Source organism: Amblyraja radiata, chromosome 29, assembly GCF_010909765.2.
Source record: "Amblyraja radiata isolate CabotCenter1 chromosome 29, sAmbRad1.1.pri, whole genome shotgun sequence".
Lineage (NCBI taxonomy): Eukaryota > Metazoa > Chordata > Chondrichthyes > Rajiformes > Rajidae > Amblyraja > Amblyraja radiata.
Genome location: NC_045984.1, coordinates 28,558,127 through 28,585,515, shown reverse-complemented (window position 1 = coordinate 28,585,515; position 27,389 = coordinate 28,558,127). Strand labels below are relative to the sequence as shown.

At 42.5% G+C, this 27,389-nt stretch overlaps 1 protein-coding gene across 4 annotated transcripts; it reads right to left on the bottom strand.

Moving 5' to 3' along the window:
* On the bottom strand, window positions 1-27,349 carry LOC116989555 (SURP and G-patch domain-containing protein 2-like). Of its 4 annotated transcripts, none has more exons than XM_033047048.1 (11): window positions 27,255-27,334; window positions 26,623-26,685; window positions 17,859-19,769; window positions 17,063-17,345; window positions 16,364-16,557; window positions 13,314-13,437; window positions 11,753-11,973; window positions 10,573-10,631; window positions 6,212-6,348; window positions 3,396-3,531; window positions 1-1,697 (listed from the first exon to the last, which is right to left on the bottom strand). In XM_033047048.1, exons 2-10 carry the CDS (start codon window positions 26,666-26,668, stop codon window positions 3,396-3,398), a joined length of 3,111 nt encoding a protein of 1,036 aa, XP_032902939.1. In that variant the 5' UTR covers window positions 26,669-26,685; window positions 27,255-27,334; the 3' UTR covers window positions 1-1,697. The 4 variants fall into 4 exon arrangements, with proteins under 4 accessions (XP_032902939.1, XP_032902940.1, XP_032902938.1 ...); XM_033047049.1 differs by having other exon boundaries at window positions 26,632-26,685; window positions 27,255-27,329; XM_033047047.1 differs by lacking the exon at window positions 26,623-26,685 and having other exon boundaries at window positions 27,255-27,349.
* Window positions 27,350-27,389: the final 40 nt, after the last annotated feature.

Sequence of the window (27,389 nt, the reverse complement as noted above, 5' to 3'; positions counted from 1 at the left end):
TTTTGGGCACAGTTGCTTTTTAATTTTTTTTGTACAGTATATCCAGATTATAAATTTCACATGTTAGAAACCGTCACTCTTTCCAACTCGTTCACTATCAAAGGTGGTGGTTTGCAAGTGCCACCTGGGGTGCACCTGCAGGGATGGCGAGGTCAGGGGCGAGTCACATCACCACTCCGTGTGCGACATGCACGGTCATCGAGTCAAGTGAAGCAACACCACAAAACTGCACTACTGATAAATAACACAACACAATGGTGAAGCTAAGTAAAGAAATGGCACGGAACAGGAGTCTGAACAAGCACTTTCTGTACAATACTGCAACTCAAAGCTTTAGGCGATTTAATATTATGGTGGTGTCCCTCTGTCAGGTTAGTGCGGTGATTTCTTGCTACCTCACCCGTCAACCAAAGTTACTCTCGGTTTCAGCAACCCCCCCCCCCCCCCCCCATCCACACAGGGCCACCTACTCCCTCATGCTTTAATGCACCTGTCAATCTTTACCTTGGCAACTTGGTATTAGAGACGGAGTGGTGGGATTTGAAGGACAATGAGTTCCCTGGGAAGCCAACCTAGTTTGATCGAGATCGTGGCAGAGAAAGCTACCACTAGTGTCGAGACTGCAAGCGCGTGTTTGGTGAAAACTTCCCGGGCGTGCAGCGTAAACCTCGGGCAGGCAGACGCTCTTGGCCAACCTGGTCCGACTGCTGGGCGATGGTTTCTCTCTTCCACCTGCTTCCTTTTGTTTTCTCCCGCGATGGTGTGAAGTTCTTCCCTCGAGCACAAGGAAGCGACGGCTGGGTTAACACTGCGGGAGCCTGTGCATCTGCAACGTCGCAAACTCCTAACCTCAAAGGTTTCTCGTGTCCAAGTCAGATACTTACCTAAGGCCAAAGTGTGCAACAGCGAACGGCAGGATTATTACCACAATGTGGGTTGCCGGGAAGAAAAGCTAACACTGGGTGATAGGAACAGGGACTGCCCTAATCCACCATGAGAAACATTGATATCTAAATAGGAGAATTCTTTAAGACACTTTAAAAAAAATTAGAAAATGAACCAAGTGCATTATAGATCTTCTATAATAGTCCATCCTCTGACATCAAAGGGATCAAATGTATACAACTGGATCCAACCAGAAACACCAACAATATATGGATCCAGACACATTATCGGATATCTTAAATTATCCAAATGGAGCACTGTATTCTGCTGCAGTCACATGGTGGGTTGCAGGTCTACTAAATTACCAGAGTACCACACACACTGCTACCAGGTTTCCGGGCACAGCCAGTTCCACACACACCACGTTACCTGGCATGGTAAGTTATCTGATGAGCTACTAGATTACTAGGTACAGTGAGTTACCAGGTTACCGTGTACACTGAGTTCCCAGTTACCATAAGTTATCTGGGTCACCCATTGTACAGTAAGTCGCCAGGGTTACGAAGTATAGCGAGTTACCAGACACAATGAGTCTCCTGGTTACTGGGTATAGTGATTTACCGGGTTACCATGTATAGCAAGTCACCAGGTATAATGGCTCCAGCACAGTCCTTGTCTGGATAGTTTTTATTAGAAACATTCTGCAATTTTCAAATCTCTTCACTTCTTGTGGCCTCCGGCCTTCTCAACCTGTGCTGTGAAGACCATCCCCCACTTTGCAGCAACTCCAACATCACTAGCCCAACATTAACCTGAAACAAAAAGAATGGGGGTTATTTGACAAGTAAACCGCTACTGGAGGGAGGAGGGGAAGAGACGGCAGCACCTCCTTGGTCATTTAGTGAAGCTACACCAAACACAATCTAAAAAGGGCACTGGTAAAGCTCAGCAATGAAAACAGCACAGAGCAGACATTCAGACACAACATTTACGTATAATCCTCCTCACAACTCAAATTCTAAAATAGGTTTTATTATTCATTGTGTAGGAAGGAAGTGCAGATTGATGCAGGTTTACATCGAAGATAGACACAAAATGCTGGAGCAACTCAGCGGGACAGGCCGCATCTTTGGAGAGGAGGAGTGGGTGACGTTTCGGGTCGAGACTTTTTCGGACTGAGAGTCAGGGGAGAGGGAGACGAGCGATACGGAAGGGTGAAGGGCCTGTCCCACTTACACAATTTTTTTCGCCGACTTGCCGGCACCATATTTAAAATATCGACAATCCAGCGGCAACTAGAAAAAGGTACGACTCTTTGGGTGACTACTCACGACCAAACATGTCGCGACATGTTACGGGGTGACGCCCGTATGGCTGTGAGTAGTCGCCCAAAGAGTCGCACCTTTTGTTGCTCGCCGCTGGATTTTCAACATTTTGAAAATTTTCACCGACCTGCTGCGACTGTGATGGGCGCCGGCAAGTCGGCGAAAAAAATATTGCGCAAGTGGGACAGGCCCTTAAGGTGTGAACACGACAGGGAGCTGGAGAGCAGGAGGAATCACAGAGGGGGAGAGAAGGTGCAGCTTTAATTATTTCAATATTAGTGGAGCCTGCCATCCACACACTGGGTGAGGTACTGGGGCAGTGCCACTACCATCCACCACCTCCTCTCATTAGGGAGCTGGGGTACAGGACCTCACTTCATCTGAAGGTGACGTCTTGGAATATGGTTCTCCTTTCCACATGATACTGGGCTGCATTTCTACTTGCCCCAGTTCTTGGAGAGGACAGATTTGGAGGGATACGAGCCAAATGCAGGCAGGTGGGACTAGCGAAGCTGGGACATGTTGGCAGGTTGGGTAGTAGGGCCTGTTTCCACGCTGTATGACTCTATGACTTCACCAAGTAAATGGACGGCAGACCCCACTAACATTGAAATAATTAGTTGCCTCCACTGCGTGTTAATCCAACATTCAAAGACAACATTCTGTGACTCTAAATGCACTTTGTGTAATGCAGTGAATCAATGGAAACAGCTCGGGGTGGAAATCTTGCTCCGATTCCCCTCTGCCATCACCAGGCAAGTGACAGAATGTAAGGTCACGCCAACGTTTTCACTCCCTCCATTAGAATAGGCCAATTAATGAATCCAATAGGGAATTAAGGAGAAGTTTCTCCACTCAAAGAGAATGATGAAAGCGTGGGATCCACTCAATAGAGAGTGTTGAAGCAGAAAGCTGCGAGGCGTTTGAGGCAACTGTGGTGATATATATTGCGGGAAGTGGAGCAGTGAGGTGAAGCAAGACAGGAGGTGGAACATTAACACCAACGTGGACCAGTTGGCCAGAATCTCTGAAACAAATCTTTCCATTTCAGGTAAACAAGTGGAAATGAAGAAAAGGGACTTCTCAAGAGAATTCAGGCAAGGGACTGTCAACATCTCACTTGCCGATAAGGTTTGGAATTTTCTCCATCTCTTGTCGCAGACAGGCTGTGACATACATACATACCTAGGACTTGGACAGCAGTTTGCTTCTGAACGCCATCATCATCCGCTTGCGGAAAGTCGCAAATTCGTTATCCCCATCATCTGGGTCTCCAGGTCCACCAACTCCCAGCCCAGACCGGTCTGTTGATGTCACACCCCTGTGGAGGGAGAGAGGGAGAGAGATGCACTTTGTAAGATTCCAGGTGAAAAAGAAAACAAAGTTAAAACAATGGTAGACAAAAGTGCTGGAGAAACTCAGCAGGTGCGGCAGCACCTATGGAGGGAAGGAAATAGGCAACGTTTCGGGAAGGAAATAGGCAACGTTTCGGGCCGAAACCCGGAAGGGTTTCGGCCCGAAACGTTGCCTATTTCCTTCGCTCCATAGATGCTGCCGAACCCGCTGAGTTTCTCCAGCACTTTTGTCTACCTTCGATTTTCCAGCATCTTAAACAAAGTTAAAGCAATGAAGCACATGGGAAATAATTGTGGGAAACTGAATTCAGTTCTTCATCTTACTCACAACATATTGACAGACCCCCTACCCTTCGGTGCTATATTCGCAATAATAACAATAAATGCTGCAAGCACTCAGCATTCAGGGGAAGAGGGAATAGAGTGGTTCCAGGACATATTTTGGTTAAAGGACACTTTATCAGAACTGAAGAAATAACAAAAGCAAGCGTGTGAAATTGTAGAAAGGTAGAGGGGTGCAGACCAATGCTGCCAAGGTAACAGTGACTTTAAAAGCAGGCAACTGGAAAAAGAAAATAGGAATCAAATTGAGATAGGGAGGTGCAACCAGATCTGTGAAAAGAAAAATGATCGGTAATCTAAGTCTCTTTGGAATTCTGAATGGGACGACGGTTGTGAAGACGCATTGGGTTGAGGTCCCGACCACGGGGGGAAATGGGGGAGGACTGGCCAAATTTGGTGCCTTCCACCACAGTGATGAATGCTGTGGTAGATATTTGTGTTACATTTTTATTGTGTTTTTGTGTGTTCTTTTTCATTGTACCGTTGCTGGCAAATTCATTTCACTTGCACTTTATGTGCAAGTGACAAATAAAACTGATTGATTGATTGATCTGAAGGTGGAATAAATTAAACTTCCCTTCACCTGTGGCTTTCCCTTCACCAGTCAATAGGATTCTCAACTACGTTTCCCATTTCCCACACCTCTGCTCTCTTTCCCTCTGTTCCCGAGCAGAACTTGGGTCATGTTCATCTTGTTCTCACTTTACCCCAGCAGCATGGATCATAGTTTCAGCCACCGCCAACGAGATTCCAAGGGCATGTTTCCACGCTGTATTTCTGAACTAAACTGAACATTGATAGATCTGCACCCATCAATGGTAGAAAACTGGGAGTTGTCTTTTGACCTCAAACCGTAATGGTGATGTGGGGAATGGAATAAATCAAGAAACATGTAACATGGTTCATGAGGGACTTTAATCGAAAGATCCCATAGCGGAGCAAGATAGACCACTCCTTCTAAATGCAATGGGTTGACGTGTAGTATGCAACGGAACGGAACGTGGGCCTTTTTTTCATCCATTTCAGTAACCCGACCCGACCCGACGTGTAATCAACGTTGCGGGGCAACAGTTTGTGTTAATAAATTATAATTCTGAAAATGAGGAGAAGATTTTTACCAAGGAACTTTTATTTTTACGAGGATGTTTCCGTAACCGGCTTCCGTCTCCGCACTGGTTATCTTTAGATAGATAGATAAATAGAAGGAATGGTTGACGTTTCGTGTTGAGACCCTTCTTCCGACCCGAAACGTCACCCATTCATTCTATCCGGAGATGCCTTCTGAACCTTCTGAATTTTGTAGTGGGCAGGGCAGTACTCTGCATATCGCCAACTTGGACAATTTAACATTTTATCGAGCCAATTAATCCAGCCAATTAACCTACAAACCTGTACGTCTTTGGAGTGTGGGAGGAAACCAAAGATCTCGGAGAAAACCCATGCAGATCACGGGGAGAACGTACAAACTCCATACAGACAGCACCAATAGTCGGGATCGAACCCGGGTTTCTGGCGCTGCATTTTGCTGTAAGGCAGCAACTCTACCGCTGTGCCACCGTGACCCCGGAGTTACACCGGGCATTTTGTGTCTATCTTCGACGCAAGGCAGCATCTGCAGTTCCTTCCTACACGTACACTGTGATAGACTGGTCTCGAACAGTACTGCATCCTTTTTACATTGTTCAAACTGATGGGGGATTCTGAAACACCAATGGATGGAATAGACAGATATTCATACGTTAACACAATCCCACTAAGCTGTAACATGAATCATTATCTTTTGTACATGAAGGAAATTAATGCAAAAATTAATAGGCTACAAAATCATGCGAGGAATAGATTGGGTAGATGCACAGAGTCTCTTGCCCAGAGTAGGTGAATCGAGGACCAGAGGACATAGGTGAAGGAGAACAGATTTAATAGGAATCTGAGAGGTAACCTTTTCCACAGAAAGGGCAGTGCGTGTATTGAACAAGCTGCCAGAGGAGGTAGTGGAGGCTGGGACTATCCCAACGTTTAAGAAACAGTTGGACAGGTTTGGAGGGATATGGGCCAAATGCAGGCAGGTGGGACTAATGAGACTGGGACATGTTGGCCAGTGTGGGCAAGTTGGGCCGATGGGCCTGTTTCAACACTGGACCACTCCATGACTCTATAAAACTTGACCTCACTGACAGGAATGACATTTGTGCTGAGACTCCTGAGGTAATTTTCCACCTCAGGAGTTTTGGCCGAGTTTAAACCTGAGCCCAAATGTGGGAGGGTAGTCCAATCTTGTCCCGTCCAGTCCAGCCACTGGTATACCTGTTGACGGGGTTTCTGATGCCCTGTTTATCTGAGCCCAGTCCCTCTCCATCCTTCCAGCCCATCTTCTGCAGCATCTGGTACCCAAGGTTGTCTGTTGCCAGTTTGTTTCTGGTGTAATTTATATCCTCAGATTTCTGAAAGAGAAGTATTTGCTCAGAATAAATCTTTTGCACAATCAAATAGATCAATTTAACCAGCACCAGGGTTGCTCAATTGGGCAAAATTATCATCTGGTCTCAATCTCACCAACTAAGGTTACTGTGTCGTCTTAAGCTGAATTTTGCCAAGGTGGGAGTTGAGAAGGGAAAGTTTTTCAACATCTCCTGTGCAGCTAGGACCAAACCCATCAGGCCTCTGCTGGTCACTACCCATTGTGTAATGAAGTGTAATATTCATGGGCTTGGTCACTGCTCACTCTGGAGTACAGGAGACGGGATCAAGAATGGAAGTGTCCACTTAGAGAGCCATTGAAAGGTTTCTCTTGCTGGAGAAATTACACTTGCAAGAACCGATGCATTTAAAAGAAAGAGAGACTTGCTTTTACATTTTAAGATAGTCCAAAATGCTTTACATTCAATTAAATACTTTGGAACTATTGTGAAGAGGCAGCAGTCAATTTAAATACTGTGTACTCACACAAAGAGCAGAGTGATAATTCCCATTTTGTCTTCTTTTAAACATGATGGAGAAATATCAATATATTGGAGAAGCACCCCCCAACTTTATTTCTGAATCGTACTACAGCAGATGTACTTTAACAGTGTTGTGTCCTTTTACAATCCCAACGAGGGTGTCAACATGGATTACACGCTGCCTCTGGGATGGGTAATAAACTCACAATATTCTTTTTCAGAACCAAGACCTTGTGAATAGCAATCCAATTAACAAAAATTCAATCAAGTCTCCACTGGGTCTATAGAAGGCAATGCTGGTGGATAGTGGTCGTCACAATTTCAATGCACTTCTACACACCACTGCAATATGTTTCCTTTTTATCCAGCTCCCCATTGTAACTACAATTGGTTTGTGACTCGTCTGTCAACTGGAAGCAATATCTCTCCCCCAAGACATCTTAGATCCTCTTGCAACCTTCATTCCAAGGAGAACAATTCTGGCTTCTCCATTTTATCCACTTAACTAATGTATAAAAGTATTTTGGTATATTTCTTCTGCACTCATCCTAAAAGCCCTGTCCCACGGTGCGAGTTCATTCAAGTGCTCTCCCGAGTTAAAAAAATAAATCAAACTCGTGGTAAGCACAGAGAATGAACGTAGTGGGTACATCGGAACTTGGGGACGTCTCTTAGCGGCACGTAACGCAAATGGCAGGTACTCGGGAAGACTCGCTAATGGCAGGTAAGCACGGGAAGACTCGTGAAGATTTTTCAACTAGTCCATCATGCTGAAAAATGTCCACGAGAGCCCCGAGTACCGACGAGCGGCCATTACCGTAAATCTCCGAGTTCGAATCAGGGCAAACTCGGGAGAGCTCTTGGAGTGAACTTGCACCTTGGGACAGGGCTATAAAGCATTTACTTAATTCTAAATTGTGATACCCAGCCCTGTGCAGAAAACTGCAGTTGAAGGCTGAACCACTGTTTATATAGCTTTGTCATGACTTCCTTTCTTTCATGTGCTGCTTCTCAATGCATAACGGTCAGAATTCTCTCTGCTTTTTAAACCAGTCTTAACCTGTCGTGCCACTTTCAACAAATATACACCTATGCCCACTAATCTCCCCACATCTCTGCTGCACCGTTTAGTATTGTGCCCCCTAGTTTATATCACCTCTCCTTATTCTTGTTACCAAAAACAAGCTTCTCATTTCTCAACATTAAAGTTTCCCTAATGTTGAGTTCCCTGGTCTGAAGAAGGGTCTCGACCCGTAAGGTCACCCATTCCTTCTCTCTAGAGATGCTTCCTGTCCTGCTGAGTTTCTCCAGCTGTTGGTGTCTATCTTCATTAGGTTTCCCCTTTCATCTATCGGTCTATTCCAGGGTGGGGAACCTGCGGCCTTCTAGGCCATTAAGTGCGGCCTTTTGAATGAATCCAAATTTTATAGAACAAATCCTTTTATTTTTATTAATATGTTTTTGTTCGTCTTTTATTATTTTTATTTTAATCTTAAAATGAACGTATTTAAAATACCAACGAGCAAAAGAAGATTCAACAAAATAATCCTCCCCGACTGACGGCCACAATTAAAACATTAGTAAGTCACAAGGGCTATTTTAACAAAATAATGTACATTTTGAAGTGTATATAAGTGAGGTTTCTTGGATGTGGCCTTATTAGATTACAGCTAACAATGCGGCATTCGAACATGAAAAGGTTCCCCTAAAAAAGATTCTAACCATATCACCTTGATGTCTATAATGATCCTCCAAGATATGTATCATCAGAAAATCTAAGCTGCCCTGTGCACTCAAGCATTTAATATATATATATATATATATATAAATGAGAGTGGTGGTCCTTGTACTAATTCCTGGAAAACACTATTGAATATTTTCCTTCAACCCAAAAAACAACCATTTATTAATATCTTATTTCTTCTAATCAGCCAATTTTCTTTCCATAAATATAACCCTTTTTATTCTATGGACCTCACTTTTGATAACGTCTATTATTTGGAACCTTATCTAACGCTATATGAATTAATTTCCCCTCATCCGACATCTGTCACTTCAGAAAAAAATCTAACAAGTTAGTTGGATACAACTTGCCTTCAACACTGACATTGGCTTTCTCTGTTAGCTCTTTACACTTCTCAAAGTGACTGCCATTTCAGTCTCATTATTATTTCCAGAACAGACCCCAACATCAAGGCTAAACTGATTAGACTGTCTTTGAGCAAGGGGTGTAATATTTGCTATTTTTCACTCCTCAAATACTACCTTGAAGATGTATGTTTGAAAGATTGTGCTGGCTGCCTCTGTAATTACTTCCCTCAATTCCTCCAGCAACCTCAGATGCATCCCAAGCAAATTATGTGCAGCTAAACTTTGTGGTGCCTCGGTCAATTTTCTGCCCACCCATAATCTCAACTGCATCTTCATTTGATGAAACCCGAGCAATACCTTCTTCCTTCGAGAAGCTTGTTATAAAATATTCATTTACTGCCTCCACAAATAGTTTCCTTTCAAGTGTAATCCAGCGCCCAATCATTTTCCTCTTCACATCCCTACGGAATATTTTTGGATTCCCTTTTATGTTCGTTGCTAAATTTTCTTTTCATGCTTCATGCCTCCCCGATTCCTTTCTTACTTCCACTCTTAAGATTCTGCAATCAGTCCAGTTCTCATTTGTGATGGAAACCTGGCATCTCTTGAATGCTCTTTGTTTTATTTTACACTATCTTTTTATTATCCAGGGAGTTCCTTCCCTACTCTTCACCAACGCACTATCGGGGAAACATCTCCACTTTAAACACTTCCCATTCAATCAGTTTGTCTGCCAAATTTTAAGTCAAAATTTACTTGGGCCAGATATATTCTCATCCCAATGAAATTGGCCTGTCTCCTATTAACTATTTTTACTTTGGAATTATCCATATCTTTATCTGTAGCTATTCTAAATGTAACGATACAATGACTGTTGTTTTCTGAATATTCCACCACTGATACTGTTCCTCTTCACTTGGCTTACTTCCCAGAACCAATTCTTTAACATGCAGTTTGGAATAGCATTGAGCAAGAAAGTTTCTCCTCAACACATTCCTAAAAGGATGTTCTTCATCCTTAATATGTTTACCATCACAGCTTATATACTTAGAAAACTGAAGATCCCCATTGAAGTAATTGTGAAACTATGAATTTTGCTCATCTCAGCAGTTTCCATGCAAATTCGCTCCCCAATATCCTTCCCCCTAGTTGAACAGAATGCACAGAATAGTCCCAGCAGAGTAATGACACCTCAGTTGTTCCATAATTCAAAAGAGAATAATTCCTTGAATTTTCCACGACATCCTTGCTCTAGCATTTCAAATAACCCCACCATCTCAAACAAAACTGTTTCTTCCCCTTTCTTCGCTCATTCTGTATTGTATTGGAGATAGAACTCATCTCTGGAACAGGGGTGGAACAGGGTACCTTCCGAGTCAATGGAAAGCGTGATGCCCATTGAGCTGAAATTAATGAGTTCAGTTCTAGACTTAGAGGATGGGAGAAATGTGAAAAACATTTCAAAAACTAGTTGGGTTGGGTGCACATAATACGTCAGCGATTACATTTTCAACATAGCATGGGACAATGCAAGCACGGTAAAAGTTTCCTAAAGCAATTATTACAAGATAAATTGTAAACTTAAATTAACTATATGATGAATGGCCACTGGGCGTACATAGTTTATAACCTTACCAGCTTTTTCTTCGGTTTGTATGTTGGTTTGTCATAACCGATTCGCTTCAGCTCTCGAACTGAAATGAAAACACAGATTTATAAATGACTTTTACCTATTGTTTTAGCAAAGATCAAGAATCCAGCCTACATAATCTAGATTGTATTAGAAAATCTCCAGGCAGAATTTCCTGGTGCCAAAAATTGCATGGAATTTGGGTAAATTTGAATAAATCAGAATATAGAAATATACGTATCCATTGTAATTTATATGTTGTATAATATTTTACAAGTAAATAATTACTTAAAAAATATGTAAATCTTTTCAGAAAACATTCATTGATTGAATTTATCTTCGCTTCAATGACATTTGTAAATATTTTATGTAGTCACTAGTTCCTGTGAAATTCGATTTACTGTATTTTTTTAAACTTTACTTGATAGATACAGCGCGGAAACAGGCCCTTCGGCTCACCGAGTCCGCACCGTCCAGTAATCTCCTCCTACACTAACCTATCCACACTAGGGACAATTTTACAACTTACCGAAGCCAATTAACCTACAAACCTGTGCGTCTTTGGAGTGTGGGAGGAAATCGGAGAACCCGGAGCAGAAACAGGTCACAGGGAGAACATACAAACTCCATACAGACAGCACCTGTAGTCAGGATCGAACCTGGGTCTCTAGTGCTGCAAGGCAGCAAATCTACCGCTGCAGCATTAGGCTGCCTGAATTGAAAGAACATAGCTTCAAGATATTTTAAACATTTATCTACTTGAAAATAAATATTTTTTTCAGAGCAGCCTTGAGAAAAGCAGTTAATCTAACAATCAGAAGTTTTAAAAAGCTCTGACGGACCTCAATAATTATTTATAGCTACATTATCCGCAAATATTTTGGCCTTGTCGTGGAATTTCAACTTAATCTCTGTCAAACTATGGAAGAAAGATTAGAAGAGATAAATGTCTTGGTACAGCGGAATATTTGAAACCGGATGATGCATAAAGCAAAGCTCAGAAGAGTACAAAGGGCACTGTATAGACCATCGATGTCATGCAAATTCTCACCATAATCTTCCATTATTCCTCTAGAATACATTCCAGGGAAGATAGTAAGGCACATGGTCCAAACACCACATTGAGCAGTCAGTCACATATTTATAGTGATACAAATGGTTATCTCCATATTTTCAACTGCTCACCTGGTGATGGGGTAGCTGTTTGCCGCACTTTTTTGGGTGGCAGCATGCCCACTTTCAACGTTAGTCCCTTCCTCTTTCTAGCCCGCAGGGCGGACTGGCCGGAGGATCCCGCCTCTGATGCTGGATCCACAGAGGATTCCGATTTCTCTGCCGCTGTGCTGTACTCCTTCACCTTCTCTTTATAATATTTGAAATAGGGACAGTTCTCCTCATAGAGAAACCTGTAGGGACCAGAAAACCAAACCACGGTAAAACAACTTGCCCCATACTGGTTATTCTTTTTTCTCCTTGCTCCCATTTGGCAGAAGATACAGAAGCTTGAAAGCATTCACCATCAGACTGGGGAACAATCTCTTTCTCTCTGTTATCAAGCTTCTGAACAGCTCCATAAGCTAGGGTGCCATCCAATTCTCCTCTACCCCATTGCAGGCAGCGGACTGTCTATGAAACTGATGCGCTACAATGCTGAAAACTATATCTTCCCCTTTGCTCCACCTATTATACCAGTTTGACTTGATTATATTTAGGTATAGTAAACATAGAAAATAGGTGCAGGAGGAGGATATTCGGTCCTTCGAGCCAGCACCTCCATTCATTGTGATCATGGCTGATCGTCCCCAATCAATAGCCCTTGCCTCCATTCTCCCCTTATCCCTTGATTCCACTACCCACTAGAGCTCTATCTAACTCTCTCTTAAATCCACCCAGTGATTTGGCCTCCACTGCCCTCTGTGGCAGGGAATTCCACAAATATTATTATCTGATCCGATTAGATGGCATGCAAAACTAAGCTTTTCACTGTACCTTGGTACATGTGACGATAATAAACCTAAATCATCCTGAGAAGCCACAGCCTTAACCCTATAATAGGCACTGGTCAGCTAAAAGGGAACTGGAATCCGTGTTCCATCTCACCGAACATTTAAAAAATTTTTATTAAATTGTTTACATATTCCATTGCTGGATGTGGATTCCTTGGCTGGGCCACTCATTACTAGTTGGGCAGTAGAAGGCAGTTTTGAACCATTGAACTGAAGCTACTATAAATAGTGGCATTAGACAGGGTGTTCCAGCTTTTAAACCTGGTGATAACGACAGCACAGCAATTTATGTTCAAGTCACTATGGTGTGGTATTAGAGAGGAATTTGCAGCTGGTGAAGTTCTCAATGTATGTTGCTCTTGTCATTTGAAGGAAAATAAATCAGGGGCTTGAGAAGTGCTCTGGAAGGCCATCATTTCTGCATTATGATTGCATAACCATCAACAGGTACCCAGGCCAATTTGTATGTATGAGCTCAGACAGTTAAAACCGGCACATTCCTTTACACTGAGCAACACTATAGATCTCACTTTATGTACACAGACACACATGCACACACACACACAAATACACGGGAATGTGGTTAGATATTTCCAAAGAACCGTGGAGTAGAATGAATTCATTTTCTTTGGCATCAACTGACCTCATGCACCAAATTCACAACAGATGGGTACTGGTAGGTATGAATTCTGTTTTGCCCTCTTGAAGTACCAGTGAACTACAAGTAGCTGCTCTCTTACCAGAATGTGGGATTATCCCGGTTATTTTCAATGGCAATCTCTTCCAGCTCTGGACCACATTCAGCCACAAACTTGGCAAGTTTCTCCGCAATGGTTCTTGTCTTGATGTCACTGAGAGATTCATCTGCAGGAAACAAGATTATGACAACCTTCGACAGCGAAAATTGTCGCCACTGTTGCCGAAAATGTTCCAACATGTTGAAAATTTTGCGGCAGTCCCCTGTAGCCGCCAAAAAATTGCCTAAGTGGGCAGGCCCATTAGTCTTCCAAACAATAGACTTGTTATTCATTAAATTACCGATAAAATCTGCCATCTTGTTATCAATGTTTCAACTTGCGTTGCATAATTAATCTACCATGAAACTCTAACCATTGGTCTGTTTTTAATTTAGAACCATGCTATACCAATTAATCTTCTGTTTCTAATCGTTTAACTACAAATGATATGTACCCAAATGTTCTTTTGAGAACTGCAGAAGTAACTGTGCTGCCTACACTTACTATCAATTAATTAAACACACGTCACGGTATCTGATAGAAACATAGAAATTAGGTGCAGGAGTAGGCCATTCGGCCCTTCGAGCCTGCACCGCCATTTAATATGATCATGGCTGATCATCCAACTCAGTATCCCGTACCTGCCTTCTCTCCATACCCTCTGATCCCCTTAGCCACAAGGGCCACATCCAACTCCCTCTTAAATATAGCCAATTAACTGGCCTCGACTACCCTCAGTGGCAGAGAGTTCCAGAGATTCACCACTCTCTGTGTGAAAAAAGTTCTTCTCATCTCGGTTTTAAAGGATTTCCCCCTTATCCTTAAGCTGTGACCACTTGTCCTGGACTTCCCCAACATCAGGAGCAATCTTCCTGCATCTAGCCTGTCCAACCCCGTAAGAATTTTATAAGTTTCTATAAGATCCCCTCTCAATCTCCTAAATTCTAGAGAGTATAAACCAAGTCTATCCAGTCTTTCTTCATAAGACAGTCCTGACATCCCAGGAATCAGTCTGGTGAACCTTCTCTGCACTCCCTCTATGGCAATAATGTCCTTCCTCAGATTTGGAGACCAAAACTGTACGCAATACTCCAGGTGTGGTCTCACCAAGACCCTGTGCAACTGCAGTAGAACCTCCCTGCTCCTATACTCAAATCCTTTTGCTATGAAAGCTAACATACCATTCGCTTTCTTCACTGCCTGCTGCACCTGCATGCCTACTTTCAATGACTGGTGTACCATGACACCCAGGTCTCGCTGCATCTCCCCTTTTCCTAGTCGGCCACCATTTAGATAATAGTCTGCTTTCCTGTTTTTGCCACCAAAATGGATAACCTCACATTTATCCACATTATACTGCATCTGCCAAACATTTGTCCACTCACCCAGCCTATCCAAGTCACCTTGCAGTCTCCTAGCATCCTCCTCACAGCTAACACTGCCCCCCAGCTTAGTGTCATCCGCAAACTTGGAGATATTGCCTTCAATTCCCTCATCCAGATCATTAATATATATTGTAAATAGCTGGGGTCCCAGCACTGAGCCTTGCGGTACCCCACTAGTCACTGCCTGCCATTGTGAAAAGGACCCGTTTACTCCTACTCTTTGCTTCCTGTTTGCCAGCCAGTTCTCTATCCACATCAATACTGAACCCCCAATGCCGTGTGCTTTAAGTTTGTATACTAATCTCTTATGTGGGACCTTGTCGAAAGCCTTCTGGAAGTCCAGATACACCACATCCACTGGTTCTCCCCTATCCACGCTACTAGTTACATCCTCGAAAAATTCTATAAGACTCGGAAAAATGCTGAAAAGCAGGACCTCCAGGGTTGTTATCTCCGGTTTGCTTCCAGTTCCTCGTGCTGGCGAGAGCAGGAACAGGGAGATACGGGACCTGAACGTGTGGCTGAGGAACTGGTGCACGGGGCAGGGATTTAGATTCTTAGATCACTGGGATCTGTTTTGGGGTAAGGGGGAACTGTACAAAAGGGACGGATTGCATCTTAACAGGTGTGGGACCAGCATTCTGGCAGGCAGGTTTGCCACTGCTACACGGGTGGTTTTAAACTGAATAAGGGGGGTGGGGTGTCGAATGTGATAGTGGAGGATGGAGTTAAAGGGAAAGGGTTTCTTAAATGTGTGAGTGTAGAGACAGAGGGGTGTAAAATGAGGGTAGAAGCAATAGGTAGCAAGGTGAAAAGTAAAAGTGGCAGGCAGACAAAACCAGGGCAAAAATCAAAAAGGGCCACTTTTCAACATAATTGTATAAGGGGTAAGAGTGTTGTAAAAACAAGCCTGAAGGCTTTGTGTCTCAATGCAAGGAGCATTCGTAATAAGGTGGATGAGTTGAATGTGCAGATAGCTATTAATGACTATGATATAGTTGGGATCACGGAGACATGGCTCCAGGGTGACCAAGGCTGGGGGGTCTACTCATCAGCTCTTTGAACTTTACATTTAAACTTCATGCTTACAGGCAAAGGCTACAACTCAATATATAACACCTTTAACATCACAAAAGGTGTTATATATTCCACAGTGTTTCGCTCGGGAAACCATTGCATCCCATCTCTCTCTGTCCCTCTCCCACCCTAGTCGTCGTACTAGTTTCACTGTCGTCCTGTTGTGTTTCATTGTTTGTGTAACTCGTTATGACCTAGCCCACAGCCAACAATGGACAATTGTGGGCTCCACCTTTCCTTGATCATGAATACTTTTTTTGCATATCTTTCATTCATTTGGTCAATATCTCTTTGTATCATCAATTATATCTCCCGTTTCCCTTTCCCGACTCTCAGTCTGAAGAAGGGTCTCGACCCGAAATGTCACCCATTCCCTTTCTCCAGAGATGCATCCCGACCCGATGCATTACTCAACTTTCTGTGTCTATCTTTGGTTTAAACCAGCATCTGCAGTTCCTTCCTACACATTGCAGAGTACATGACAGTTGAAATGATTAAAAATCTGAAATATAAGCAAATCAAAAATTGTATAATTTTAAGATTTCAGGACAATGCAATGAATCCTTTCCTCACAGTAACTGTTATTCCTACCTTTATCTGCATTTGGACAGGACGTTGCAGTCTCAACCTGCACAAGGAACTCCTCTGGTATGTTATCCATTCCCTCCAATGAGGTTTTGCACTCTGACTCAGCCTGGTTTGACTCGGAAATATTTTCGCGACAAAGCTGTGCCAATTTCTGCTTGTAATATTTGAACTCGTTGCTGTCTGCATCTTGCAAAAACCTTCAAAGTAAACAATTGTAAAAAAAACATCTATTTTTACTGTTTTTCTTACCATTTCCTGGGTCAGACTCTAAACAAAACTGAGAGAGCAGGCAACTATTAGCCAACACTGTACAACTTAGAGGTCCCCATTGACATAATGCTCCCATTTGTCTAAATGTTTCTTAAATGCTGTAGTAGTACCTGCCTTAACTTGCTCCTCTGGCAGCTTGTTCTATATACCTACTACCCTTCGTAAAAAAAGTTGCCCTTCAGATCCTCATTAAATCTTTCCCCCTTCCCTTAAACATGTCCTCTAGTGCTTGATTCCCCTACTCTGGATACAAGACTTGGTGCATTTACCCTATCTATTCATCTCATGATTTTATACACTTCTATAAGATCACCCATCCACCTGCTGCAAACAAAAGCATAAAGTCCTAGCCTGCTCAACCTCTCCCTATAGCTCTGGCCCTCGACTCATGGCAACATCTTCATAGATCGTTACTGTAAACAATGCACTTACCTATAATTGGGGTCCTCTTTCTTATACTGGATGACGGCTCTCTCTGCTGCCTCACCCTTCTCAGCGACAAATATTGCCAGTTTATCAATGACATTCTTGACCTGTGGGTCTTCTGGGGGACAGATGCTTTCTCCATCTGCTGATGTCTCATCCTCTGCCACACTCTTGTCATTGCCTTCAGCAGATGCTGGACCTTTATCCGTCTTCCATTTACTGCTGTCTTCGGATGCCAAAGAACCTGTATCTGGCTGAGTGGCAGGTTTGGCATCTGCCGATGGAGAAACTTGAAAAAACACAACAGTTCAAGCCAGGTGTATATGTAACAATGAGCCAATGGAAGGGCTAAAAGGGCATCAGCAAAATCAAATCAGAATTTGGATGGGAAATGTCTTGGCTCTACTTTAAAAAAAAAGGGATCTAAAATGATACAACGGCCTCACTCCTCAGGCATGCAGCCTGCTGCTTCCAAAACAGCAGGTGCAAAAGACCACTCCCAGACCGCTGAAAATGTGTCCTAATCAGCCACTGCTGGAGGTCGCAAGTATCAGCAAGGCCACGAACTTGGCAGTAACGGGATGAAACCTGTTCATTGACAACCATAGCCTTGTTGCATTGTCTGATTATTGAATCACATTAAAAAAAAAAAAATCTATATCATCTTCAAGATATCATGCGATGGGATATTCAAAAAAATATTTAAATAAGACCATTGATGGCAATTGTGCATCACAAATTAAATTTAAACATTTGTTTAAAATAAATTGCAAGTGGTCAGGAAATTATTTGGGTTACTTACTTTTTGAAGGCTTGATTGCCGCATCGTTTGTTGATTGTTCCTCTGTGACCGTGAACTTATTGGAACTGGATACCTGGCTATGGACAGGAGGGAGGCAGACATGCTTCACTCGGTTCCTCAGCTCATTTATGTATTTGTTCCCAAACAGCTCATTGTTTTGCAGGTTCGTGAAATAGTTGTACCTTGGAGCTACTGATACTAGTCCGGTCTTGTTCAAGAGATTCTTCCTTCTTTCTTGGCTGACAAACGCAAAGGTTTGCCCAATAAATACCATTGACTGGCGGCAAGCTATGATCACCTGCTCTAAAACGCTGACAAGTTCATTAGGGGTCTGTGCGCTTTTCACCTTGGAGCTTAACTCGTGGTTAATGCCTGCTACAGTGAGTGGGCCGACACATTCCAGCAGTCTGTTCTGAATCTCTTGCAAAAGAGGATCTTCGTGGTGTACAAGATCATCCAGCTCTTCCCCACATGTAATGATATCCTTTCTTCTCAGCAGAGACACAAAAGAGTTATCTATCACAGGGCATGTGAGGCCCTCATGGGCTACTGATGTTGACTGACAGATATCCTGATGCTGGTCTGACATCAAGCAGCGGAAAGCTGAGGTTACCTTAGAGTAGGTATCTGTGTTGGAATCAAACTTTTTCGTGGAATGGTCAGCAGCAACATTTAGAAAACCAGCCCATTTTATTAATTGCTGCCCCGTCCCCATTTGATTACTTGCAGCAGATGAGATATTTCCCTGTGACTGCAAATGAGAAGAATCTGGGGACACGTTTCTGTTTCTGGCCATTGGCATGTTGGGCGCAGTAGACCCTGCTAAACCAGCAGGGGCGCTCCCTAGAAGACCAGGGGATGACCCTAGGAAGGTAGGGGCTGTTCCCGGAATGCCAGGGGCCACTCCCAAGAGCCCGGGAGCTATCCCTAGAAGGCCAGGTGCTATCCCTAGAAGACCGGGTGCGTTGCCAAGAAGGCCAGGTGCTCTCCCTAGAAGACCACGTCGCGCTGGAAGTTTTGGACGCTTAAGCAAAGGCGCTCTTGTACTTTTTGGAGGACCATGTAAAGAACGACCTCTTTTGGAAACATCTGTGCTTTTGTGACTATAGCTTTGCAGGTTTAAGTGAGGTTTATAATCCTCATGGAACCCAGATGTAGGTGTATCGGTCTGGTACGCAGAGGAGTCCCTTGATGGGTTGCTCCAGGATGTGTGAGGGGGGTCATTTTTATTTGCTGCCATACGTCGAGCATTATCAATAACATTACTCAATAACTTGTATAACTCTGCATCAGGTCCCTTTACAGGATTTCTTGGTGGAGGGCTTGATCCCTGATCCCCAGTCTCATGGCCAGGGCTCCAGGAACGCATGTGTGATTCTGAATGCCCCGACTTATCAACGGGATGTTGGGATCTATTGTATGACCCACGACCATCTCTGCCATCAGGACTTTGGGATCTCCTGTAGAATTGGTAATCTCTCGAGTCATCAACTGAACTCTGAGACTGCCAATTATTTGGGCTTCTGTATAATTCTGGTCGATCTCTGGGCTCACCAGGGCTCACTGATCTCCGGTAGATCCCAGATCCTCTCCTGGCGTTGCCGTCACCTGTATTTGCTTGCCTTCCAAATAATCCTGGGTCCCCACCAGGTTCAGTGGGATTCCTTAATTCGTTGTACTGTGAATGGCAATCATCTCTGTCATCATGATCCAAGAAATCATCTCTGGCTGAAGTAGAGTAGGCAGCATCATCATAATATCTTCTTTTGTTTTCGGCCTGATTGGACACATTTCTCCATCTCTCCGGCCTGTGAGACGGAGATTCATAGTCATCATAGGCCAGCTCATCATACTGTGAATTTTCTTCATAAGATTCCCTGGGATATCGCCTGGGTGCATAGTTGAGCATTTCTTCAATGGCAGAGGGAAGAAAGGAAGAAAAAAAGTGTTTAGCTTTTTTATTAAAATAGAAAAACTCTTAAAAATGCTGCAATCTATATTTCATGTAAAAGCTAATGTATTAGAGATCAGTTGGGCATGCTGATAATACCACCAAGATCAGGAAGACATGATGGGTTTTTAAATCCACAAAATGCACCGGACTGACTGCTTTCGGTAAATCTGACCCAATCCAAGAGATGCAAGCAAGACAAACAGGATCAGTTGCGCTATCAATAGGGACAGGCTGTCCTCCAGAGGACACCAAGCAATAAGCATTCAAAAGAGAGGGTCACACCTTTAGTCCACCAGGCTCAAACATGTATGATGAATGGAAGTGTGCAGTGAACTGGCAAGATCCTGTTTGCTCGGACAGAGGAATGCAGCTTGGAGAACATCAACTTTGGACCAAGATATCCTGGAGTATACCGGAGTCAAGATACACTGGCCAAGTATCTTGGACTGATTTCCGCAGGCGAGATCCTGTTGTAAATCGCTCTCTCCTCTGGAATTTCCACAGGCAGCATTGAATAAGTCCAGATGCAGTGTGCACGGTGTTTCATCTCCAACACACTGATGTAGCTCAAGTTATTCTCTGACTAAAAGCAGAACGTGTTGCTCATGAAAATCATCTTCCAAACCAAGCCATGCACGCAAGAGATGAGAATGTCAAGGTCTTCAAAAGATGGCCAAATTCAGCCTCCATAAGGTCTCACAGTCCTTGGAATCTCCTGGATCCACAAGAAAAACCAAATATACTCTCAGCGACATCAATGTAGTATAAATAAGACTTGCACCATGCAAGACTAAATGAAAGCAGAAAATCCCAGTCAGATACATCCTTAGTCAGTGGGACCAAGAGCAAGTTAATGTATGTTTGCATGGTACCTTTCACTACCTCAGGATTTCTCAAAGCACTTTACAGCTAATTGGGTACTTTTGATGTTGATACTGTGGCAATGCAGGAAAAACTGCCCGACAAGGCCTCATTAACAATAATGCAATAAACAACAGATACCGTTTCATTGATGTTGGCAGAGGGATAAATAATGGCCAGAACACCACAGGGAAATGTTCTGGGAATCTTTTAAAATGGCCTCTGTATGAAATCCAAAATGTCTGTCAAGGAAGAGGCGGACTACTCTTGGCTGATTCAAGTTTAATGTGAGGAAGAAGTGTACAATATAGAACAAGCAAGATAAGCAAGTCAGATGAAGATATATGCAAACATGACAATGACAGATGTTACCAGCTCATTCCTGGAGCAAGGTGTGCTTTGGGCATACCCAAGCATCCGCCATCTGATGATTAAATAAAACAAATACAAATAGAGCTTTTCCTAATCTCAGGTTATTCCACGGTATTTTGCAGCCAATAAAACACTTAATATATTAAATTTCTTTATTTATATAGCACATTTTTAGTCAACTTGCATTGACCCCAAAGTGCTTCACACAATTACATCCACACAGACAGGCAAAGGTGGGTGAAGTGTCTTGCCCAAGGACACACACAGGCAAAGGTGGGTGAAGTGTCTTGCCCAAGGACACACCGACAGTATGCACTCCAAGCGGGATTCGAACCAGCTACCTTCCGGTTGTCAGCCGAACAATTAAGTTTGAATGAGAATTCCAGCCACTTTGAAAAGCATGTGAAAAATATAATTGTTTTTTGGAATGTAGAACATGTAGTCGGCATTTTGCTTGCAGCATTGGTAAGATCAGCAATCTTCCTTCATTGTTTTTCCAAAATGAACATACTTACACTGTATTAAGATACTTGCCTCCCAATTGTAAGTAACCTGTATTATAATTGTAATATATCGGTACTTTTCCAAGGATGTCGTCTGTTCTGTGAAATATTTGTGTTATGATTGTTAATCCACCTGCTTAACAGAATCTCTGTAATACTAAAGGTGGAAAGCAGTTGGGTACAGAGTAACCACTATGAGAACAAGGCCAGCTACCCTCAGCCTGCCACTCAAAGCAAGTTACGTGAATGAGATAGAACCAGTCAAATGAGACAGAGAAGGATCATCCAAATAGGGCAAGATATAAAAGTTATGGTTGACACATAACATCACTGCATTCAAGGAGGAATGAATCAACTTATTTGCGCACGGTTTGTATTCAAACTGAAAAATCTCCATAAGTAAGGAATTACTATGATTGCTATATGTAATGAAAAGATAGGCTATAAATGCAGAAAGGTGCTGATTGCAACCCCTTTTCAATGGTGACCAGTATGACATCTGAAAAGCAGAGGAAATAGAAGATAGGAAAGGGAAATGGAGACGAGAAAGAATGTGTGTGGGGGAGACAGAATATGTATGTGTGAGTGAGAAAGAGGGAGGGGGAATGAGAAAGAGAGATGGAGAGGACACGCGTGCGCTGGAATATTCCAGAACTGAAGAGCATATACGAATTAAAACCGCTTTGGGAAAAGGTCAGGATCACAAATCAAGGGTAAAGGAATCCTTGAGAATGTTAAAGAGAGACGTCTGAATGTGCAAGGGAATAAAAGGTCACCTCATTTACTTAATTTGTCTCATTTGACGAAAGGAAAATCTACTATACAGGAGACCGCTGATTGGCCCGATACATCTGTGCCAACTGGGAAAATGCTGCACAATCTCATCCCATGTTCCAGTGCTAGGTCTGCTCTGTAGGTCATGACTCTCAAATTCACATTGAGGCAAGTTTTAAATATGACTAATGTTCTTGCCTCTAACATCCCACCAGGTAAGAGTTCCAGACTCCTTTCCAAATGGGAAAGCATCCTGTTTGCATTTCAAACCAATTTATTGACCCGACTTTTGAGTTAGACTCAGAGGTCCCTTTGTTTTTCAACACCACTGAATATCCTCCCATATATTATACATTCCCATACATTGAAGCATCTCCTCACATGCATTTCTTCACACTTCTCCATGTTAGACTTGCCACTACCAAATTTGCCCCGCGCATCCCCTTTCAACTTTCCCCTTCTGACCGTAAAGCTATACCTTCTAACCTTTGACATTTCCACCCTGGGAAAATGGTTCTGACTATCTATATGCCTCTCATAATTTTATATACTTCTCTCAAATTTACCCGTAGCCTCTGATGTAGCAGAGGAAACAATCAAAATGTGTCCATCCTCTCCTTATAGCTGATATCCTGTAATCCAGGCATCATAAACTACAGCAGATTAACAACTTGAGGACAGTTAGACTTGGAAAGTGGTGGGAGGAAGGAAAAGGAATGCTTAAAAATCCCCTGGTAATAGAACATGCTTCTTTTTAAGATCTCAGTAATAGCTCTTTTAATGATTAGATTTTCGATGTAATGGTCTTGTATGAGCTTAAAATCATACAATCAAAGAATGGTATAGAAGGACACCATTCCACTTATTGAGTCTGCATTTGCTCTTCAGTACAACAACTTAGTGAACCATTCTCCATCCCCATTTCCCCTTGTATCTTGTATATTTAATATTCCGTAATATATTTATATCCAAGTATTTATAACTCATTTCTGCATCTACTTTCACTACCACTACCAAGCTTTCAGGCACAGAATTCCATCCACATGCAAACAACCCGTTACTTCACTGTTCATTGTAATAATTGCAGCAAATACAAACATCCTGAATGTTTCTCATTGCTTATGGAACTGGGTCCTGCCTTCCTATTTATTTTATCCAAGTCCTTCATGGTTATCAACATCAACTAAACCCCATTGCCTCCAAAGGCAACAAACCCAGTCTACTCAACCTACATAATCCTAAAATGTTCTGGTCCTCCCAACATCCTTGTAAATCTAGTATAAATAAACACATCTTTCCTGAAATGTAATGACTACACAATAATTAAGCTGTGGCCTAAGATTGTTGAGTACTGTAGCATAATCTCACTGGTTTTACATTTTTCAGCATTATAGTTTATTTAAATTCCTTGATGTCGCCAATCAAAAAAGTTCAGGAAAATTATTCCTGCTTTTAAAAATATATATTTACTCAACAGGTATTAGGTACCAAATTGGGTATCTTCCTCTTCAGCAGGCTGATCCCCGAGGTTGAAATCATAAACTACAGCAGATTAACAACTTGATGACAGTTGGACTTGGAAAGTGGTGGAAGGAAAAGGAATGCTTAAAAATCCCCTGGTAATAGAACATGCTTCTTTTTAAGATCACTCAGTAATAGCTCTTTTAATGATTAGATTTTCGATGTAATGGTCTTGTATGAGCTTAAAAATCATACAATCAAAGAATGGTATAGAAGGACACCATTCCACTTATTGAGTCTGCATTTGCTCTTCAGTACAACAACTTAGCAGAGGAATTATTTTTAAAAGGCACAACGTGCTATGGCAATGCACTAAGCAGCATGAACTAATATTAAAAAATATGTTTGACGAAAGTGTTTGTTCAAATGTAGGTTTCATTTGGATTTCTAAATAAAGCACAACATTTCTACACTATTTTTAAACAAAAACACAAAATCGGCAAGCTTGATAATTTTTGAACAAAACATCATAGTGAGAGGATTTGAGTATAGGTGTAAGGAGATCCTACTGCAGTTGTACAGGGCCCTGGAGTATCGCGTGCAATTTGCTCTCCTAATTTGAGGAAGGACATTCTGGCTATTGAGGGAGTGCAGTGTAGGTTCACCAGGTTAATTCCCGGGATGACAGGACTGACATATGATGAAAGAATTGGTAGACTGGGCTTATATTCACTAGAATGTAGGAGGAGAGGGGATCTTATAGAAAGATTTTAAATTCTGGAGGGATTGGACAGGCTACATGCAGGAAAAATGTTCCCGATGTTGGGGTAGTCCAGAACTGGGGGTCACAGTTTTAGAATAAGGGGTAGGCCATTTAGGACTGAGATGGGGAAAGACTTTTTCACCTAGAGAGTTGTGAATCTGTGAAATTCTCTGCCACAGAAGGCAGTGGAGGCCAAGTCATTGGATGTTTTCAAGAGAGATGTAGCTCTTAGGGCTAACGGAATCAAGGGATATGTGGAAAAAGCAGGAACGGGGTACTGATTTTGGATGATCAGCCACTCCTGCACCTATTTTCTATGTTTCTATGTCTTCAAGATAACACTTCATTTGCAAACGGTCACAGGCATCAATAATTTAATGAATTCCCTTTAGAAAATTCTATATCACAATCAAGATCTGCAGAATACCCAAGTAAGCCTGTTATAAAATGCTTGCCACACTTCTCTATATACTATAACAAGATTCACTATCATAAAAATATCAACACGCTTTAGATAAATTTTACTTATTTGAATTCTTATGTTATAGATGCAGAATTAGGCCATTTGGCCCATCAAGTCTACCCCACCATTCGATCATGACTGATCTATCTCTCCCTCACAACAACATTCTTCTGCCTCCACCCCTTAACCCCTGACACCCCTATTACCGTACCCGTAATTCAAGCACTAATGATGTAGATGCAATTTCTTTAATCCAAATAAGTTGAAATGTGCACTTATGTTTATTAGTATTGTAATTTACAACTTAAAGGCACATGTGCTGAGGGTCAGTTTCACCAACCACCGTTGCTGAGGAAACATCACATTCCACAGGGACAAACAAGATATTCTACCCTTCAACAGGAACAGAAGAAAACCATCTCGATCAGGATAGCCTGAAAGAAAGGGTTCTCTGCTCTGAAGATACACAATCCTGATGGGTGCTATGGAGTCTTATCTTACATCATAGGCTTATAATTGCTTTACAGAGGAATTTACTATTCTGAAACAGGTCATTTGTCTGGCTGTGTTTGTTCTTCATAACTTCTCATCTCTCTTCATCTAACCCCATCAGTACATCTTTCAATGTCTTTCTCCCATATGTATTGATATATCCTTGCCTCAAATGCATGGTTTATTAGCCTCAACTATTCCGTGTGAGTGAATGGTGGTCAACCAATGTTTTCAGTGAAGTAAAATGGCACTTTTCAAATTTTCAATTCGCATTTCATAATATTGTCCTGGGTTCTCCGCTGTGCCTGGTGAAGCAATTTCTAGCTGTATATAACATTGAGAAAAAGAACAAACCCACATCAACAGCAAAACCTGCAATTCCATAATTTCTATATTGATTTTAAGTCTTACAATTCACACAGTACATTTGAACATGAGATATTCTTGCACATCGAACGTTGTATAAATCAGCCTTTCATTGGTAGTGGGTGTGATTTGAATGAGATCAACAAAAACTGTTTTTTTTTACAAGTGCATTTTTTCACATAAAACAGATCCAAAAGACACAAATTAATTAAGACATGATTCACCTTATTAAAGAACTAGATGCATCTGAATATTGTTAATTCTGGAGGTTATGGCTATAATGAAAATCATTTTTTTGCCTAAAGATACATTTATTAATGCATAACAATTATGGAGCTTGAGACCCTTTAACAGAGCACATCACAGATTTTGACTGTAATGGAAGTAAAAACTACAGATTAATAAAAAATGTCAATCTTTTATTAATAGTTGTTAAACTGAACCAGAGAAAGGATCAGCCTAAAAAAACCCAAACAGAATCTACCACATACACAATTTCATTATCTTAAATCGCAGAAAAGTGTTCAAATATACATCTATGCTAATGATATACATGTATGCTAATAGTCTTGATGGACTACTAGGATTTTTACTGTTCTGTTAATCCAATTAAAATGTAGGGCCATCATTGGAAAGTGTTTTAATAAAATGCTTATAAACCCAGAGATGGCACTGTGTTGAGTTGGGATACGGCATCATTCTAGTCACAATAGACCCCCGAAGGGGAATGAAATCAGCAGTGCACTCAAAATTACCTGGATTACCTCGAGTCTTCAGGAACTGAACTTTTCCTGAATTCATCTATGGGCAACTTTCATCTACAGGTAAAAGAAGCTTCAATAATAGTTTTCGGCGAAGCATTTAACGTTTTAAATGATCTGACGGACTTGGGGGATGGGGAAAATGCTGTTCCGTGCAAGAGGTTACTTCCCTGTAATATTTCCAATCACAGCGGCCCTCGGGCAGCGCTGGCACCCACTATGAGTCCTAATCCCAATGAGAGGGCGCCCGGTCCCTATTCCTCAACATGTGAATCCTTCGTGTCAGTAACAAGTCGGAATGGGGGACAGAGAGAGAGAGAGAGAGGGGGGTGTCGGGCCTTGTTCACCTCAGGGTCCCGTAGATCGAGGGGGTTTCGCGACCTGGTCACACCGGCCTCGCCCCGCCTCGCCTCCCCCCCCCCCCACCCCGACACTGGGCCTCGGTTGCCCCTGGTAACCACCTCCAGGCCCCAGCTCGTCACCAGAGCCGCTTCATAAAGCTGCCGGAGAGCGAAGTCACCCGCGACTCCGTTGGCAGCTGAAGCCTCTAACGAGACGTCGTGCGGCGACCATGAAGCCCGATCTTTCCCGGCGCTTCCCCCCCCCCCCACCTCAGCCCCACAAACCTGGACAAAACCTCTCCTCCATTGCTGCTACGCGCCTCACTTCCGTTGCCACCGGAAGCACCCCTTGCATTCTGCAATAACTTTCCCCCTCAAATTAACATCTTCAAAACATTATTTTTGCCCCTGGCTGCATGT

Excerpts from the sequence above, each read along its gene's own strand:
- LOC116989555 (XM_033047047.1), bottom strand. The coding sequence starts at position 27,324 with ATGCAAGGGGTGCTTCCGGTGGCAACGGAAGTGAGGCGCGTAGCAGCA. Across the intron at positions 16,558-17,062 it reads AAAGAGGACCCCAATTATAG|GTTTTTGCAAGATGCAGACA; the intron begins GTAAGTGCATTG and ends TTTACTTTGAAG. Across the intron at positions 6,349-10,572 it reads ACAAACCGAAGAAAAAGCTG|AAATCTGAGGATATAAATTA; the intron begins GTAAGGTTATAA and ends CTTCTCTTTCAG.